The sequence below is a fragment of the Haliotis rubra genome, unplaced genomic scaffold (assembly GCF_003918875.1).
Source record: "Haliotis rubra isolate DU_JTF1 unplaced genomic scaffold, ASM391887v1 Scf8, whole genome shotgun sequence".
NCBI classification, from domain to species: Eukaryota; Metazoa; Mollusca; class Gastropoda; order Lepetellida; family Haliotidae; genus Haliotis; species Haliotis rubra.
This window is the reverse complement of record NW_025767523.1, coordinates 550048-567876: the sequence shown is the minus strand read 5'-3', so window position 1 is coordinate 567876 and position 17829 is coordinate 550048. Positions and strand designations below refer to the sequence as shown.

Genomic DNA, 17829 nt, shown 5'->3' with positions numbered 1-17829 from the left:
TTCTTCGTCCGTTTCGCTGCTTGTTTTCCACTGAGCCAGTCGCTTGATATTTTGTTACCACACTTTTCATAGTTGACCAAGATCTATCCAACAGCTGAGCAATTTCTGTAATTTTTCTGTCTTCTTTGTATAATTTTAAAATCAATTCTTTTAGGTGTCAGTTGTCAAATCATGTGATTTCTTCAACGACCATTGCATGAGCGATTGCCAGGAGAGGAAGTAAACAAGAGACGATAACTTGTAGGCATGTCACCTGACAGGCACATGACTAGGAATCTATTTTTAGAAAATCAGCATTTCTGAACGCTGAATGTGTCTCGCGGTGCAAATCTAAACAGCGCATTCGTTTTAGCAAAAACAACGTCATTTCCAAAATCACGAATACTTGTGGCCAGGTACTGTAGCTGGAATATGATAAAATCATACTCACTCACTCACAGGTCTTCATGCACTGTGTTTCTCTGTAAGTGAATATGCATGTTTACTATGAAATGTTGACGTGTGGCCTGTGTTTATTAGGGGCAAAATGATACATTGGTACACTTGCGTATAGTGAGTAAAAATGCGACAATACAAAGCATGATATGTTTTTTACTCGGTATCAATACAAGACCATTCTCCTGTTAAAATAAACCACTTACTGCTCTTTCAATGACCACCTCCCTCCCTCCACTGTTTTTGTTATGAAGAATTGGTAACATATATTCCACAGATGGAAGAGTGGCCATTTGAGTCTTTCTGTGAGTTGCTGATGAATGACTTGTTCCACACGTCGTGGGAGACGAGGCACGGGGCAGCGACGGGACTTCGGGAGGTCATCAAGCTGCATGGAAGAGGGGCAGGGAAGACAAACGACACACCGGCCGACCAGGTAGAGTTGTTTAATAATTGAAGCATGGGTCAGTATCCCCTGTACTCGAATTGATTATTGTGTGTGATCTCAAATACTACTGTCTAGTGGCAAACTAACTTCACACCAACTCTTATCATGCTTATTACTCAGGAAAATATCTGTTTGAAGTTCTGCTTCTGATTTTGTTTTATATGGTAAGGGATCTCTTAGGGGAGGTTGTGATTTTGAATGTACATCTATTCTGGACCCAAGTTTTGAAGAGACATTTTGATTGGAAGTTGACTAAAGTTCTCGACAAGATACATTCAGTGCCAAGTTGACTACAACTATGAAATGAAGTGACAGAGGTAAATTTGTCATGGGAATGTATCATAATTATGATTAGATAATGATAGAATTGAAATATTGTGCCTTAAGCTTACACTTTGGACTTATATATTTATCTTGTGTTTCCTTTCAGTTGCCTGCTGTCAACCATATATGGCTGTCTGACCTTGCCCTTCGTGTTCTATGTGTTCTTGCTCTAGATAGATTTGGCGACTTTGTGTCCGATGAGGTGAGGTATTGCAATATCAACACAGCAATTTTGATTAAATGGTTTGTATCTCAAGCTGTTGAAGCTGTAAATGTAGTAAAAGGTTTTCATGGAAGCTTTCATGCAAGTAATTTCTTAATTCTTACCCCAAGTCATAATATACAGAGAAAAAGAAAAGAGAACATCTCAACTAACATGGCTGTGTCAACTTTCATAATTTATGGCTGTGTGTGATGATGATTTTAAGGGGGTGTCACCCATTTTGTCCTTGGGGGTCAGCAATTTCGAACAGATGTACTATGGAAGTCAGCATAAAAGGTTCATAAAAGGATTCAAAATATATGCTAAAAATTATTGGGGGTCATTGATTTTTACATGACATGCAGGGTGGTCACTTGCTTTGTAGATAAATGGGGGAGAGGGGTGTTGTTTCCCGTTCAAATTGTACATGCAACTCCATAAAAATTCATCATCAAACCACCACCCCCACCCCCAGCCATAAATTATGAATGGTCTCTAATTCAACCTATCATCTAGGTACATTTCTCCCCTCAGACTTGATCTTGTTGATGAGACTTGGCATGTCTTGTATGTTCCAGGTGGTAGCTCCAGTCAGGGAGACATGTGCTCAGACACTCGGTGTCATTGTCAAGTATCTGGATATGCAGGAAGTGGAGGGCATTGTGGGAGTTTTACTACAGTTGTTGGGTCAAGGCCAGTGGGAGGTCCGACATGGAGGACTGCTTTGTCTCAAATATCTCCTTGCAGTCAGACAGGTTAGTGGGTCGAACTGTGAATCTTTCCTACAAAAGTTTAGTTTGAGATAAGGATGGCATAAATTTTTACAAAGCGATTTGTATGTTTGGCATGAGAAATATGACAAGAGGGGATATACAGAATTTTATTACCAAGATGGGAAGGAGGACACAGGGTAGTATTTTTCCTCTAAGCCCCTAGAGAGGTTACACCTTTAGGTGCACATTGATTGGCTGTTTCAGAAAATAGGCGATTTCATTAGTAACAATATGCCGGAACTACTTCATTCATCTTTTCAGTTCATTCACTGTTTTACACTCAAACTCTCTTGAACACCAGAATAAGAAAATAATTACTCAATAACATGCAATTTTGTTTATTTATAATACATCACTATTTCATCTAATTATTTGGATATAACAGTTGTAGAAAAACAAAAAATACAATGTTGCAAAAGGTAATCATGGCAATACAATTACACTGTTGCATTGTCAATGTAAACAAACATGGTGTCATCCCTATCTCCGATAAAAGTGACAAAGTGGCGGTTACTGGAATATTGCTGAGTGCAGCGTAAAACTAAACTCACTCACTCTCTGTAATCTGGTGTGTTTATTGCAGGACATGTCAAATGCATTGTTGCCCAAGGTTCTTCCGGCTGTGTTTCTGGGACTGCAAGATCCTGACGATGATGTGAGAGCAGTTGCGGCTGCTGCTCTTGTTCCTGTTACAGACACACTCGTCATGCTGATGCCAGAACAGGTGATTGTTGTAGCAGCATGTGCCATATCGTTGCTGACATATACAGAAAATCCATGCATGGTGACACTGTGAGCCACAATGCTGGAAGACACAGATCATCCAGTATCCCATTGGATGGAATACCACCGTGCAACAAGTGTCATTCTTTGAGTCTATGCATTGATCAATAGCAATATGTTTCTGTTAGGTGATGCTTGTAAAGTGTCATGGAAATGAATTGTTCGAGTTTTCAAGTAACGTTTTAGCAAATGTATTGACTATGTTTCAATGGTTTGGAAAGTCTTCCATCTTGATACTCATGGGTTTCATCTCTCTTGATTTCCAGCCAAGATTGCAGATTGGACTCTATTATACATTTGTTTTTCTGTATGTTTCTCTTTGTGACTGATGTTAAACACTACAAATTTTTAAACTTATCTTATCTCACGGTATGCACTTCTCTCTCTTGATTCGACACTGAGTGGAACGATGTAAACTTTTTCCCTTGGCCCCTCTTGTCCATCCGCCCAAGCACTTCATGCTACCCTCATTATAAGACAGCTTCCTAGTTGTCATGCAAAGCATGCGGCATGCACCACTAGCTACCCACGTGACTATCTCTGAATCATCATTCTCTTTCTTGTCGCACAAGAGTGTGAACGTATTTTGCTTTGCTCAATGTTTTCAACTTAGTCTACAACATGGGGAAAGCTGACCAGCCCCCCAAAAAAGAGGAAAATTGCTCCCCGTGTAATAAAGTTTTCTCCGCGAGTGATCCACATGTTGACGTATTGTGTTGACTGTATGGGACAGTGTAAATGGGACTCGTGTTGCGTGTTGCTGACGCCCGGACCCAGTCCCTCCAGGAAAGGAAAGTTTAAGCGTCCTACTTTGTCTGCTCGGCAGTTCCGGGTAGTGGTTGTCGAGACTGCTCCCAGCCCTCAGGATACCTCTACACAGCGGGACCTTCGAACTACGCTCTCCGTCTCTCGTTTTCCGGACCAGTTATCTCGGCAACCTGGCTTATCTGTTTCGGACAAGAATCAGCTGATCTCTACGCCTGACTGCGCAGAGCGCATGCGCAGAAGCTGTTCTCGCTCTCATCGTTCATCCAGTAGTGAGAGGAACCATTCTACCTCGCCTCAATGCCTGTCAGTGGTTACTTCGCCATTTCCTTCCCATTCGGCGAAAGGAAGTGTTGTTTCTTGCGTCCAGCTACCTCAGTCTACTGCTTCGCTGAAGCCTGCCAGATTGAATCGAATCACAGTTCGCCTGATCACGCTTCGCCTGTCCACTCCCTTCTACCTCGATTTTTCGCGGACTGTCCACCTTCCCAGAATTAGTCTCTACTTAGTCTCTACTAAACAGCTTTCACTGAATCGGTCTTCATCGAAACACCAGTCTAAGCTTCAGCATTCTCCGGATCGATCATCTGCTAAACAGACTTTACCTAATCGTATTTCGTCGAAACAAGTTCCAGTAGTGAGAGGAACCAGTCTACTTGCCACCGAGACAACATTCGCGAAGCGGAAGGCCACTGAGACAACATGTGGTGAATCGCTTCTTCTTCAATCGACAGCCTTCTTCCAAAGCGGTATTCAGCGGAATGCCTCATCTCGCGAGTACTTTCCCGAACTCTGTTGGATCCTACAGTAGTGTCTCCTCAGCACGAACGCGGCTTTCACTGAGTCGTCTGGATCAGTCTCTTATTATTATTCGGATTTGTTCACCGGATTGACCTGGTAGGTCTACTTCACCGCCGAGATGCCATTCTTCGACTCGTTCGCATTCAACTAAGCACACGCCTCCCTCTGCTTCGTTGAGATCGGTTCTTCGTTCCAAGTCACCTCCTCGGACTTCGTCTTCTCGTCATCATGGGACTTCCGGTTCTGCGCACTCGACCCGTCAACCTAGATCTCCTTCACGGTTGACTGCTGCCTATCGTTCAAGATCCAGGGATCATCGTTATCGTTGCGATATCTCCCCTCCTCGCTCCCGTTCTCCTAAGTTCCGTCCTCACCCAGTTCGTGCCCTCCTCCAGACATAGATATGGTTCTACGGATCGTTGATCTAATCAACGGGGTTTCGAGCTTTGATCTCAGCATGCTACGACTTCTGACGGGACTCCTGCCTCCTCGCATCTCTCTACTCGGATTGTGCCTGTGGCACTTCTTCCCGATGTCCTCCCAAGTCCGACGCCGGGGTTGGGAGTTGGGCCCCAAGCAGTGACTTCGTCAAAACAAAGGGACACACGACTGGGAAGGAACACGCGACTAGGGAGGTTTCGCTCCCAACTGGACCATACTAGACGATCCTTTCGTGACCGACCTCCTCGCCAAAGGCTATCAACTTCCAGTCATCGGACGCCCGCCGCTGACAGTGCATTCGGTACATCGCAGCTACCCGGCGGACCAGGTCCAGTTTCTTCACTCCACCGTAGGTGCGCTCATAGAGAAATGTGCAGTCCAGTCTCTCGGTCCGGCACCCAACACTCCAGGATTCTATTCCCCATCTTTCTGGTTCCCAAGAAAAAACTACACAAAACTAAGGCTCATTTTGAACATGAAACTTTTCAATGCCCACTATCTCCAGCGCCCACCTCGTCCTTCTTCGCACCATCCTGAAGAAAGGGGATTTCTTGTCAGCCTAGACCTTCAAGATGTTTATCTTCATGTGCCCGTTCATCCAGTTCACGGAAATTCCTCCGATTCGTATTCCAAGGGATCCATTATCAATGGACCGTCCTGCCTTTTGAAATTTCCACAGCCCCATGGCTATTTACCAGGATCACCAAGCCGATCACCAGGTTTCTTCATCTCCACGGGGTCGTGTTCAGAAGTTACATAGACGTCTGCATTCAGGCACAGAGAGACCCAGTCGTTCTTCTACATCAGCTGGAGTTCAGTACGAAGCTTCTCCGGCAACTAGGTTGGATGTTAAACGCTGCGAAGTCAGAACTAACACCGACCCAGACCCTTCAATTCATCAGGGCAACTTTCATACGCACCAAGGCCTTATTTTCGTCCCCCAAGACGCAGATTCTCCACGATTGATATTCCAGTGGCTCCAAGAATGAGAATGATGATTTGGAGATAGTCACGTGGGTAGCTAGTGGTGCATGCCGCATGCTTTGCATGACAACTAGGAAGCTGTCTTATAATGAGGGTAGCATGGAGTGCTTGGGCGGATGGACAAGAGAGGCCAAGGCAAAAAAGTTTACATCATTCCACTCAGTGTAGAATCAAGAGAGAGAAGTACATACCGTGAGATAGGATAAGTATATAATATACAATTTATATTTAAAATTTCCAAGTTTACATATTTTTCCTTATCCTGACTCATGCTCTTTTGCTTGTCTTCTTCTTCTTGCGAACATAGTGGAACACTTGTATCTCCTTATTTGAAGCTCCCTTCAAAATAAAATCACTAATTGGTACTCACCACGAGTTGCTCCCCTTTGTCTCCCTGGCGGAAAAGGTGTAGCCACCCTCTGGCCATGTGCTTCACTCTCTCCTTCTTAAGCCCAGTGAGCAGGATGTGAGAGGCCTTGTGTCTCCTTACACACATATCCTTTGATAATCTCTTAGTTTTACCTCTCATAGGTTACTATAGAGGTATAGCTAGTATCCTTTACTATTTGTATTGATTAATTATCATTATTTCTACTGTTTATTCCGTGTATTAAGTGATTGTTCAGCTAGCTACGTTCATGAAAATCGATGCGATTTGTAGATTCACGTTTTCTGCCTCCGATCCACATGTAATATGCCCTAGTTGTTCTCGCCGTGTCGCGTTTAATTCCGTTGCAGTTACTGCATTAATTTATCTCATTCTGCATTTAATAAATATCATCTTTGCGTCTTAAGGCGTGCTGCAGATAGATCATGAAACAAGGGCAAAACATGGCAGAGAGTCAGATATTCCTTCCAGTCAGCTGCTAGCGATCGACCCTCTCCCGTCTGGTGTTCTGCTAGAGACCCCTGCGGCAGGAGGGCGTGGGGCGCAGTCCGTTACCTCGAAGAAGCGACCGGCCTCCCCAGACATCCCGTCATTGCAGACTAAGTCTAAGAGGGGCCTCATCGTCGTCTCAGCGCAGATTGAGGACACCCAGGGCAGCGCAGACTTCCAAAGGGAAATCACGAAGACAGCAAGAACTTTCTCAGCGAGATCGTTCCAGCAGCAGAGTTGGGCCTCTCGATGATCAGCCGATAATCATCCCGACTTACGGCAGAAGAAGCTGACCCGGTGTCAGCGACTGTGACTTCTGCAGAGATCTCCATGCAGCCTGATGCCTCTACACCGGCGTCAGGCGTCATTGATGTGAACCCCATGGCAGAAAAAGCGCCCGGCGACTTCCACAGATCATCCCAGAAGACATGATCGCGGCAGATTATGAACATCATGGAGGACCACTACAAACTCGCGCAAGCGAAGTCCGAGAACCGCCGCGAAGGCTCCAGCGTGAACAGCACCCCAGAGAGGCACCCCGTCAGCGTAGCAGCCAAGGCGATGTCACCTTGGCGAAGGAAGTCCGCACCACCTTGGCGAAGGACCTAGATGTACAGCCGGCGAAGGCCTTAGCGAAGCGCGGGAGATCATCACCATCTTCGATTTCATCTCTAGATATGGACTCAGACCATCAGACATCGCGGAAGCCTTCGCGAAGGTCATATCATCGATTCCCGGACGGGCGCAAATGAAGCCAGCGAAGGCATTCGAAAGACATATGATTCCAGATCTTCATCGTCTAGAAGAACATCGAGGGACTGCCGAAGAGCCCAGCGAAGCTATCAACATTCACCTCACAAGTCTCGAGGAAGATCATCCCATAGGCGATCTCCACTCCGTTCATCACCAGAATTCGATCACCCATCAGATCTCCACATAGGAAGCGCACAAGTCAACTAGATGCGCCACAAACCTCATCAGATATTCAGACAGCTACCGCGGTCGAAGAGCATCTACAATTTATTAATGATGATGGTTTGAGGATGATGGAGGAATCATATTTTCTGATGCAGAGATCACGGTATTGGATGGTCAATAACCTAGATCTCACATCACCATCTAAAAGTGGCAATACAGCTCAGGCGTATTTGATGAAGGAAGATGATCCAGATGCAATCACTCTACCCCGATCGACCCGATTGCGACAGTGCCACAGAATCTAGATGCAGCTTTCCAGAAAGCTCACGAAAGTTCAGATACCACATCTACCCAACTTTCAAGCCAAGAAGTTCTCCGCATAACATGGACTCCTTCTACAAGGCCCAGGACATCGATGAGAACTATAAGATCATCAGCGATGTAAAGAACAAGATTTACAAGATGGATGATGTAAAGTTGGCTCATATAGAAACCATGGCGAGGCGTATGTTCTTTGGGTTAAATAGATCTAGGGCGATCAATGAGACTCTGATTACTAGATTCCGGGATTCCACGGCGGAAGATGATAGAATGATTTATTCTGCCTTACTTATGCAAAGAAAGATCAGCAGTTTTAGCGGATCATCTTACATCTGTTTCAGCAGCACTGACCTTAGCTCGTCGTCAAGGCCTCCTGCGCCTCCTGTAATTGGGGGAGAACTTTACAGCCCCACTTTATACAGCCCGTGGTCGACAACATCCATCTTTGGCGGGAGAAATGCGACAAGATTAAGCCAAGGAAGTCTCTAAGGATTCCAGGGAAGTCCTTATGATTAGATCGATGGACACACTAGCCAGCGTCATTAGTCAGACTTCACAAAGATACTCAGGCAGATCTAAGTTCGGGTCTACAAAGAGCAAGAGACAGGAAGATAGCCAGCTCTAGAGGTAAAGATTCTTTTTAAGTAAGCCCATATGGCAACTATAGAGGAGGATCAGGAAGAGGCAGGACACCCAGAGGTTCCGCAATTATAGGCAGCTGAAACACAGGTTGAACGACTGGAGTCTTCCACCCCAGCCGTTCCAGTACAACCAACTCAAGTGGGTGGGCGCCTCCAACTACACTGGGAAAACTGGGGAATACTGCAAGATCCTTACGTCTCCAACATTATTCAACCGCAGTTTGCAGTATCCCTCTACAGGACAAGCCTCCGCTGACAATCAAACCCCCAAGTTAGATTTACAAAGCAACAACTACCAAAGATAAAGAGGCTGTCTCATCACTCCTATCCAAACAGGCCATAGAAGTAATAGATCAAGCAAGCGTCGAGACCAGGTTTCTACTCCCCAGTTTTCCTAGTTCCCAAGAAAAACTCCCGCAGGAGAAATACAGACTCATCTACAACATGAGCTTTTTCAACAAGAACTATCTCGCCAAACCACGAAGTTTAGCATGATACATTTACCTCAGATTCGCCAGATGATTAGATCCTATGGACTACATGGGCAGCATAGATCTACAGGATGCCTACTTGCATCCCATTCATCCCGATTCAGGAAATACCTACGATTTACTCTAGAAGGGCTACATTACCAGTGGAAAGTACTCCCATTCGGAATATCATCAGCCCCTGGCTATTCACGAGGATAGCGAAACCGATTATCAAATTTCTACATCGTCAAGGGAGACTCGCGAGTCGCGTTTTACCTCGGTGACGGGATACAAGTAGATCAAGATCCACTGCGTCTCAAACTACAGTTAAACTACATCATAAAGCTACTAACACAACTAGGTTGGTTAGTAAACTTCACATAAGTCGGACCTAGTACCATCGCCAAGACCTACAGTTCCTAGGTATTGATTCATCACAAATCGCCAACCGTATTATGGTACCAGAAGACCGTTGGCTCAAGATACAACAGACCATTCCACCAGCTCTACTCTCTCCGTTACCACTGCGACAATGGCAGAGCCTACTAGGTCTTCTCACATCAGCCCAAGACATGACTGTCACAGGCAGATTACAGATTCGTCCCCTACAGGTCCTCATCAGCGCACATCTCAGCGATGTACAACCATTCAGTCTACGAAACATCTCAGACCACATCTACTATGGTGGACCAAAAATCGAATGTCTGCGAAGAGGGATTTGTTTAGCAGAGCAGGAATACAAAACCCATCTGTATGTAGGCAGCGTCACTCCAAGGTTGGGGAGCTCATCTCACCAACCACCACGATATCAGGGTTATGGAATCAGCAAGAATGCAAACTCCATATAAACAGTCTAGAAATGAAAGCTGTAATCAGCGCCATTCTACATTGGAGCACATTTCTACAAAATCGCGGCAGCCTAATGATCCATACAGACAATTCGACAGTGGCGTTCTACATAAACAAGCAAGGCTCAGCGAGATCGATGAACCTTTTGAACCTAAGCTTTCAACTGTTCGATTTAATACAAGATCTAAATCTACATGTCAAAGCAGTGCACATTCGGGCCAGAAATATACTAGCAGGCGGCTCTCTCTCGGCCTCATCTACCATCACCGACAGGTGGATGATCAACGAGGAAATTTTGCACAGATAATCAAGCAATTAGGAGGCAGCTAATAGACCTATTAAGCCCGCAGCGATTCAACAATCAACTACCGACATTAGGTGTCACCAGTCCCAGACCCCAAGCGGGCAGCGGGCGACTCTAAGTCTATCATGGGAAGGCCTCAATGCGTCTGCAGCGTTTCCGCCGCCAGCAATAATACCTCAAGTATTACAGAAAATCAGACAAACACAGAGCCTACAACTCACTTTGGTGGCCCTACTGGCGGCCAGAGCGTGGTTTCCCATACTAATTCAAGAAATCGGTCAGCCAACACTGGTGCTGCAAAGCGCGCCAAACCTGTTAATTCATCCTCACACCAAACAAGTGCGGAAACCCAGCAATGTTCCAACTACGTATTATGGACTGTATACAAATGTGTTTAAACAAGAGAGGATATTCTGCCAGGCGGCAAAAGCAGTCCGCGCTTGCCTTACGTTACTCAACTTCGTGGCAATGCGGCGACAAATTGGCACAGTTCGAAAATTATGCAACAAAGAAAGGGTTTACAGCAAGAGGCTTCACTGACCTCAAGTGGCAGACTATTTGTGTTACCTCGCCAAAACAAACATTTAAAAGGTTCAGCGATATCAACATATCTTGCAGCAGCTCTGTAATCACCATGAGAGCGGGTGTCAAATTGACAAGATCTCCAGAGTTACTGGCCTTACTCACGAGAGCTTTCGATTGGAGGACCAAAGCGGAAGTTTCCGCCCCAGCTTGGGATCTGAATGTAGTGTTACAACACCTCCGCGAGTGAGGTCTATGAACCCATGGAATCGACAAACTTTGAATTTCTCTCACAGAAAACATTGTTTCTGCTATCGCTAGCCACAGCAGCAAGAATGTCACTGAAATTCAGCTCTGGATTCGAGAGGATACAGTTTGATGACAATCATAACACAGAAGCACCTCGGATTAAGATGGGATTTCATTGCAAAGAATCAACTGCCAGGTCAACCAGACAGATTATTCCACATCCGTAGCTATCCTCTATTCTCGGATCACAAGATACACAAGACCTATCACTGTGTCGGTAAAAGGCTCAAAGTTTATTCTGACGATCAAAACAAAGGGAGAAGATTTCTCAAGCGTTTATTCATCCCATTATAGCCCTCTGAATCAAACAGAAGTAATCGCGGACCACAATATCTATTTGGATAAGGACTGTCATTCTCCGTGCCTACAAGGCAGCAGGCTTGGACCCACCAACAGCATCTAATCCACATGAGATCAGGGCACTGGCCTCTACCCTGCGCCCTACGGTAACTGTTCCTTGAACCGCGATTATGGAAGGATGCTATTGGAAATCTAACATGGTATTTGCTAATCACTACCTAAGAGACATCACTACAGAAGATGTCTCTGGCATTCACCATTCGGACCACTGGTCCTCGCTCAGCAACTGACAGTCCCTGCGTAGGCGTTAAAATATTAGCCTCACAAGATTAATATGTATTTTATACATACTCATCTAGCTTATAACTCTAAGGAGTTTAGGGCTATGTATATATGTTCAGCTTAAGTATTCTACCTTAAGCATATACTTGGATATAGTCAATTTCAGTGCCTCTATCAGAGTCACCTATATATATATATATATAATTTATATGTATTGTTCAATATATTCATAATGTAATTCCCCTTAATGGCTTTATATAACCTATGGTTTTCTTTATACAGGAAACATCCTAAATCTAAGACTTCATGAAGTTCCGTAGGGGAGATATTACAGTATATCTATACAAAATCACTAATTATAAATCCAAAGTATTCTGTTACCCACCTCCGTTCCGTAGGATGCTACAAACAAAAGAGCATGAGTCAGGATAAGGAAAATATGTAATTTTAGAGTAAAATTGATATTTTATACTTATCCTGACTCATGGGGAATGCTCCCTCCATCCTCCCCACATAACACTTTGGATTTCCCTGTAAATTCAAGTGTTGGGCTCAAGCTAAATCAGGGAGAGTGGAGCACATGGCCAGAGGGTGGCGACACCTTTTCCCGCCAGGGGAGACAAAGGGAGCAACTTCGTGGTGAGTACCAATTAGTGATTTTATTTTGAAGGGAGCTTCAAATAAGGAGATACAAGTGTTCCACTATGTTAGCAAGAAGAAGAAGACAAGCAAAAGAGCATGAGTCAGGATAAGTATAAAATATCAATTTATATTTAAAATTTCCAAGATTACATTGTTTTAACCAAGTTGACATCATAAGAAATTTTCTTTGGTGCCATAAGTTCCTGAAATCATGAGCAGTGATTATACTTCCTGAGGTCATTGGCATGATATGTGTTAGATGGAAGGAATTTAAAATATAAGACCACAAGGAAATGTATCGTTGAAGATAATTAATTTGTTTTTGATCAGACGCCCCATGTGATCCGATGTTTATGGGAAACCTTGCTCGACCTCGATGATCTAACTGCTTCAACCAACTCCATCATGACGTTGCTGTCAACACTGTTAGCTCATCCCAAGACAGCCGCAACAGCAACGTAAGTTAACCCCCTGGATGCTGAGTATTTTTCTGACACATTTCCACAAGTTCTGAAAAGTGAAGATTGCAGGAGAATTGAGTTCACATAGCACTGAACCTACCTACGACTAAATATTACTTAGATATGTAGAATATTAAAATTAATATCTGATGGTGTAAGTTCAAGTGCAAATACTTATGATTTTAGAATGTTTTCAAATTTTTGGTTATGCGTTAATAAAACTGTAAATTTTACCACTTTATATCATACATATCATACACAGAAAAAAGCACTGTGTGACAATTCTTTTTAATTTGGCATCTTGGGAAACTGTGAGCAAACAAACGACTGCATGATATCTGAAAGCCATTTCATTATTATAGGATCTTTGTTGTTTACTGTGGTAGAGTACTATTAAAGGACTAGTCGGTTAAATATTAAGTAATTCATACCCTGTTAGATGGTCATTTATGTACTACCGATTATCATGTGGTGCTTCCTCTGTGCTTCATCCTCGTCTTTCTGTCCATTGCAGTGTAGCTGAATCCCTGTCTCAGCTGACACCTCGCCTCTTCCCATTCCTGCGTCACAATATTGTGTCTGTGCGGCGTGCCGATCTGCAGACACTGTCAACACTCCTCACCATCGCCACCCCCGACACAAAACAGGTCAGTGTCGGTCATCATCAGTTGTATGGATTTGCTGTATTTTGATTGGCTGAAAATGTTAAAGTGAAATTTGAGAATTAACTCATAAATGAGATGCTTGATATGTGTCTGGTGGCTTTCTTTACCCACGATGGGGAAAACATGTTTGCTACATTTTATCAGTATGTATCAGAAAATCTTTTGTGTAGTTGTTTGTCTCCTTACCCAGAAAACCAAGCAGGTTTAGCTGTCATGAATGGTGGCATGGTGTCAGAGCATCCAGAAGGATTATGTCTGTTGCGAACTTTCGTATTCATTGCTGAAACCTCAGGCCAGATTTTCATGCATCAAATGGGTAGCGCAGGTAGTGATGGGTTACACAGGTAGTGACATGTAACACAAGTAGTGATGGCTAACACAGGTAGTGACACGAGTGATGTAACACAGTGGATAACACAGGTAGTGATGGGTAACACAGGTAGTGATGGGTAACACAGGTAGTGACATGTAACACACGTAGTGATGGGTAACACAGGTAGTGATGTAACACACGCGTAGTGGGTAACACAGGTAGTGACATGTACGGGTAACCTGCGTAGTGATGGGTAACACAGCGTGGGTGATGGGTAACACACGCGGATAGTAACACATGTAACTGCGTAGTGATGGGTAACACAGGTAGTGACATGTAACACAGGTAGTGATGGGTAACACAGGTAGTGACATGTAACACGTAATGATGGGTAACACAGGTAGTGACGTAACACAGGTAGTGATGGGTAACACAGGTAGTGACATGTAACACACGTAATGATGGGTAACACAGGTAGTGACATGTAACAACGTAATGATGGAGTGATGATGGGTAACACAGGTAGTGACGGAGGTAACACAGGTAGTGAGTGATGGGTAACACAGGTAGTGACATGGATAACACAGGTAGTGACATGTAACACTGGTAGTGATGGGTAACACAGGTAGTGACATAATAACAGCGTAATTATGGATAACACAGGTAGTGACATAACACTGCGTAGTGATGGGTAACACAGGTAGTGACATAACACACATAGTGATGGGTAACAGGTAGTGACATGTAACACACGGCGAAGGTGATGGATAACACAGGTAGTGACATGTAACACTGCGTAATGATGGGTAACACAGGTAGTGACATAACACCTGCGTAGCGATGGGTAACACAGGTAGTGACATGTAACACACATAGTGGCTGCTCACACTGGTAGTGACGGGTAGCTGGTAGTGAAGGGTAAGCGTCACGAGTGTAAACCAGGTATTGACTGATAATGCAGGTCGTGTACGGTGATGCAGGTAGTGACGGGCAACGCAGGTATTGACTGATAATGCAGGTATTGACTGATAATGCAGGTCGTGTCCGGTGACGCAGATAGTGACAGGTGATCAGTCATAAGGATACTGCTGCATTTTTTAGACATGCAGTTTATTCATATGTCTCCATGCTCTGTAGGTGTTCTCACAAACACACTGTTCCCATTCTGCAGTCCAACTTACTCCCTGTCCAACACAATATAGTTCCTCATTTCCCTCTCCCAGCCGGTGGTGCGGAGCTGGCTGTGTCCCATCCTCCAGGAAGTGTTGCGTCACGTCTTCCAGCGGAGTCTGCTGGAGGAGCGTCAGGAGCTGCTGGACCTGGTACAGAAGGTGTGGAGTCAGCTGCTCAGGTGCGCTCCCCTCGACTACCTGGTGGCCGCTGTCATGCCCTGGCTCGGGGTCTGGCTGTGCCTCCTCATGCAGCCTGCTAGCATCCCCTTTGACCCCCAATACCTCATAGAAGCCAAGCATCGTGTTCGGGTAGGTTATTGTACAGGGTTTCTTTTCAGTCCACAAATGGGTGGATGTGTTCCTCAATTGTGAATTTATCCATCAGTCTTTTGTCATTTCAATATCAGAGTACATCAAAATGTTTTCCATATTTATGCCTACATTTTTGTACCACTTACCAACCTTGAAATGTTTGTTTTTTATTTTATAGGTAAAATCGAAAAAATTCAGTAAAATTAGTATGCTACATACTTATGATGAAACTTTTGGATAGCGTCATGTACTGAAGTTCTCCTAATCTTAAATGTCAGTAAAGACATAATGTAACCAATTGGAAAATAGAATAATCATCATGGTCATAATCTGTCTAACCACAGAGGAAAACAATCACAATAAAATTTAAATAATTTAATGGTTCGCTGTACTTGTCTCTGTGTTGTACATTGTTACAGAATCAGTTCTTATGCATGTGCTGTATTTTGTCCAATGAACTTATCCATGTGATGTTCATAGTCATAGGATGAGCGCTTAACTTATCTGAGCGTGGTTTATTGTTCTAGGATCAGCAGCACAGTCGGGTACGCTCTGTCCAAGAGGCCGCAACAGTGAAAGAACAGAAAGATTTTATAGGTGGCGCCGAGACGGTCAACAGTGCCACTGTAGAAAGGGATGCTGTCGTAATCAACGCCAGACAAACTGCAGCTAAGTATGTCATCTAAACCTACTACTACTACTGCCACTACCATCACCACTACCACCAGCACTACCACTGTGAAGACAAACCAACCTGATAGAATAGGCCACCAGTAACCAATGATTGCTATCAATTCAGCTGATGTGTATTGGGTGGTCAGCCAGCATGACTTGGTGGATTGCATGTCCTCATACCTTGACACATTGGGACATTGATCATTGCATCAACCAGTGGAATATCTGGCCAGTTCTGGGGCTTCTTTCATGAAGCAACCTTTACTAAGGTTAACCTTAACTCCCATTCTTTAACATTGCACTAAGTATAGGTTAATCACCCTCACAAGGTAGTTATTTAAATAAACTCTGCGAGGGCTTTAGCCATAGTGAGGGTGATTAAATGGCTTACACCACGAGGGCACACTTATTTAATACACATGGACAAGGGAACTCTTCTTCAGAAACTTTGTATTGAAACCTGATCCTGATTCTTGCTTCCAGATTACTGGGTGAGTTGGTATACTTTATTACGATGCCAATCCCCAACTTCCCTGCTGATGTTGAGAAACCTGTTGAATCACTTGCCAAACTGTTTGTCTTCCATCTCAACACCAAGTCCGCCCAACAACGTTTCGTCGTAGCACAAGTAGTCTACCATTGGTGTCGGCACAGTTCTGTAAGCAGCCACTGTAGTCACTTCAGTCATCTGTCAATCATCTGCTGTCAGTCAAATTAATAATCTCTCAATCAAATTAATCACCTGTCAGTTAAGTCAATCATCAGTTCCATCATGTCAGTTGTCTATTAATTAAATCAGTCATCTGGGATATATATCATCCACAATAACCGAATCGGTCACCTCGGATATATGTCATCCACAATAACAGAATCAGTCATCTGGGATATATGTCATCCACAATAACCGAATCAGTCATCTCTAATATGTCATCCACAATAACAGAATCAGTCATCTGGGATTATATACATCATGTCAAATAAGGATGCTTCTCTAAACATATCAGTGATGTGATAGGGTCCATAATTAAGTAAGATTTTTAATGTTGAAAGTGTATTTTTTAAACCAATGTACTGCATTAATTTGAAAGAAATGAGTAATCATCAATCTGATGATAAATACCTTGACTGTTAACAGTTGTTAGTCTTTCAAAGATCATGAAATATGTGTTGATCTTCTCTCCTCAGGCCTGTGAATGCCCCGCAGATGTAAAAACCAAAATCCTAGAATGTTTAGGTGAAGCAATATACTTTGATGAAATAGCAATATCGTTCACTCGGATGCAATCAGACTGTCAGGACTTCATCGCCAGTCTCCGACAGCAGGGGATCGCAATAGACTCTATCTTCCAACCAGGGTGAGTAGCACTTTACTGCAGCCACTTACCGTATATGACCGTCTATAAGACGACCCCATGGATAAGACGACCCCAAACTTGACCCTTAAAATCAGTGTCAAAATGGTATGTTTCATGCATAAGTTGATCCCCCGCAATGTGGTCCTAATCGCGGCAAACACAAACCACAGACAACAGCAGTTACCAATGATTATAACTTTGGTCCACATTATTCAAAGAATTCACAGTCATATATATTATGTCTACTCACGGATCGAAACGAAATGTAGTTGACAGAAAATGCATAATATATTTTGCTTCTCTAAATATCATATTTATTGTAGCAACAAACTGGCTTGCTTATTTTACCCCATTCAACAATCACGAACTGATTACCGCCTCGTTTTCCATTGACTGCTAGTTTACAGTAACATCGGTAAAAATGTGTGAATTTAAATGGCTTCCGTATTTTACCCCATTCCATGTGCTTACCACGTTAATGAGGG

At 43.8% G+C, this 17829-nt stretch overlaps 1 protein-coding gene across 1 annotated transcript in view; it reads left to right on the top strand.

The window, feature by feature from the left end:
- LOC124261419 (TATA-binding protein-associated factor 172-like) overlaps positions 1–17829 on the top strand; it is a 49528-nt gene that overhangs the window by 13388 nt on the left and 18311 nt on the right. Inside the window, 10 exon segments of the mRNA XM_046695736.1 lie at positions 713–871; positions 1314–1409; positions 1988–2164; positions 2766–2906; positions 12722–12849; positions 13367–13499; positions 15054–15311; positions 15842–15987; positions 16473–16647; positions 17175–17344. Coding sequence (XP_046551692.1) covers positions 713–871; positions 1314–1409; positions 1988–2164; positions 2766–2906; positions 12722–12849; positions 13367–13499; positions 15054–15311; positions 15842–15987; positions 16473–16647; positions 17175–17344 — 1583 coding nt within the window.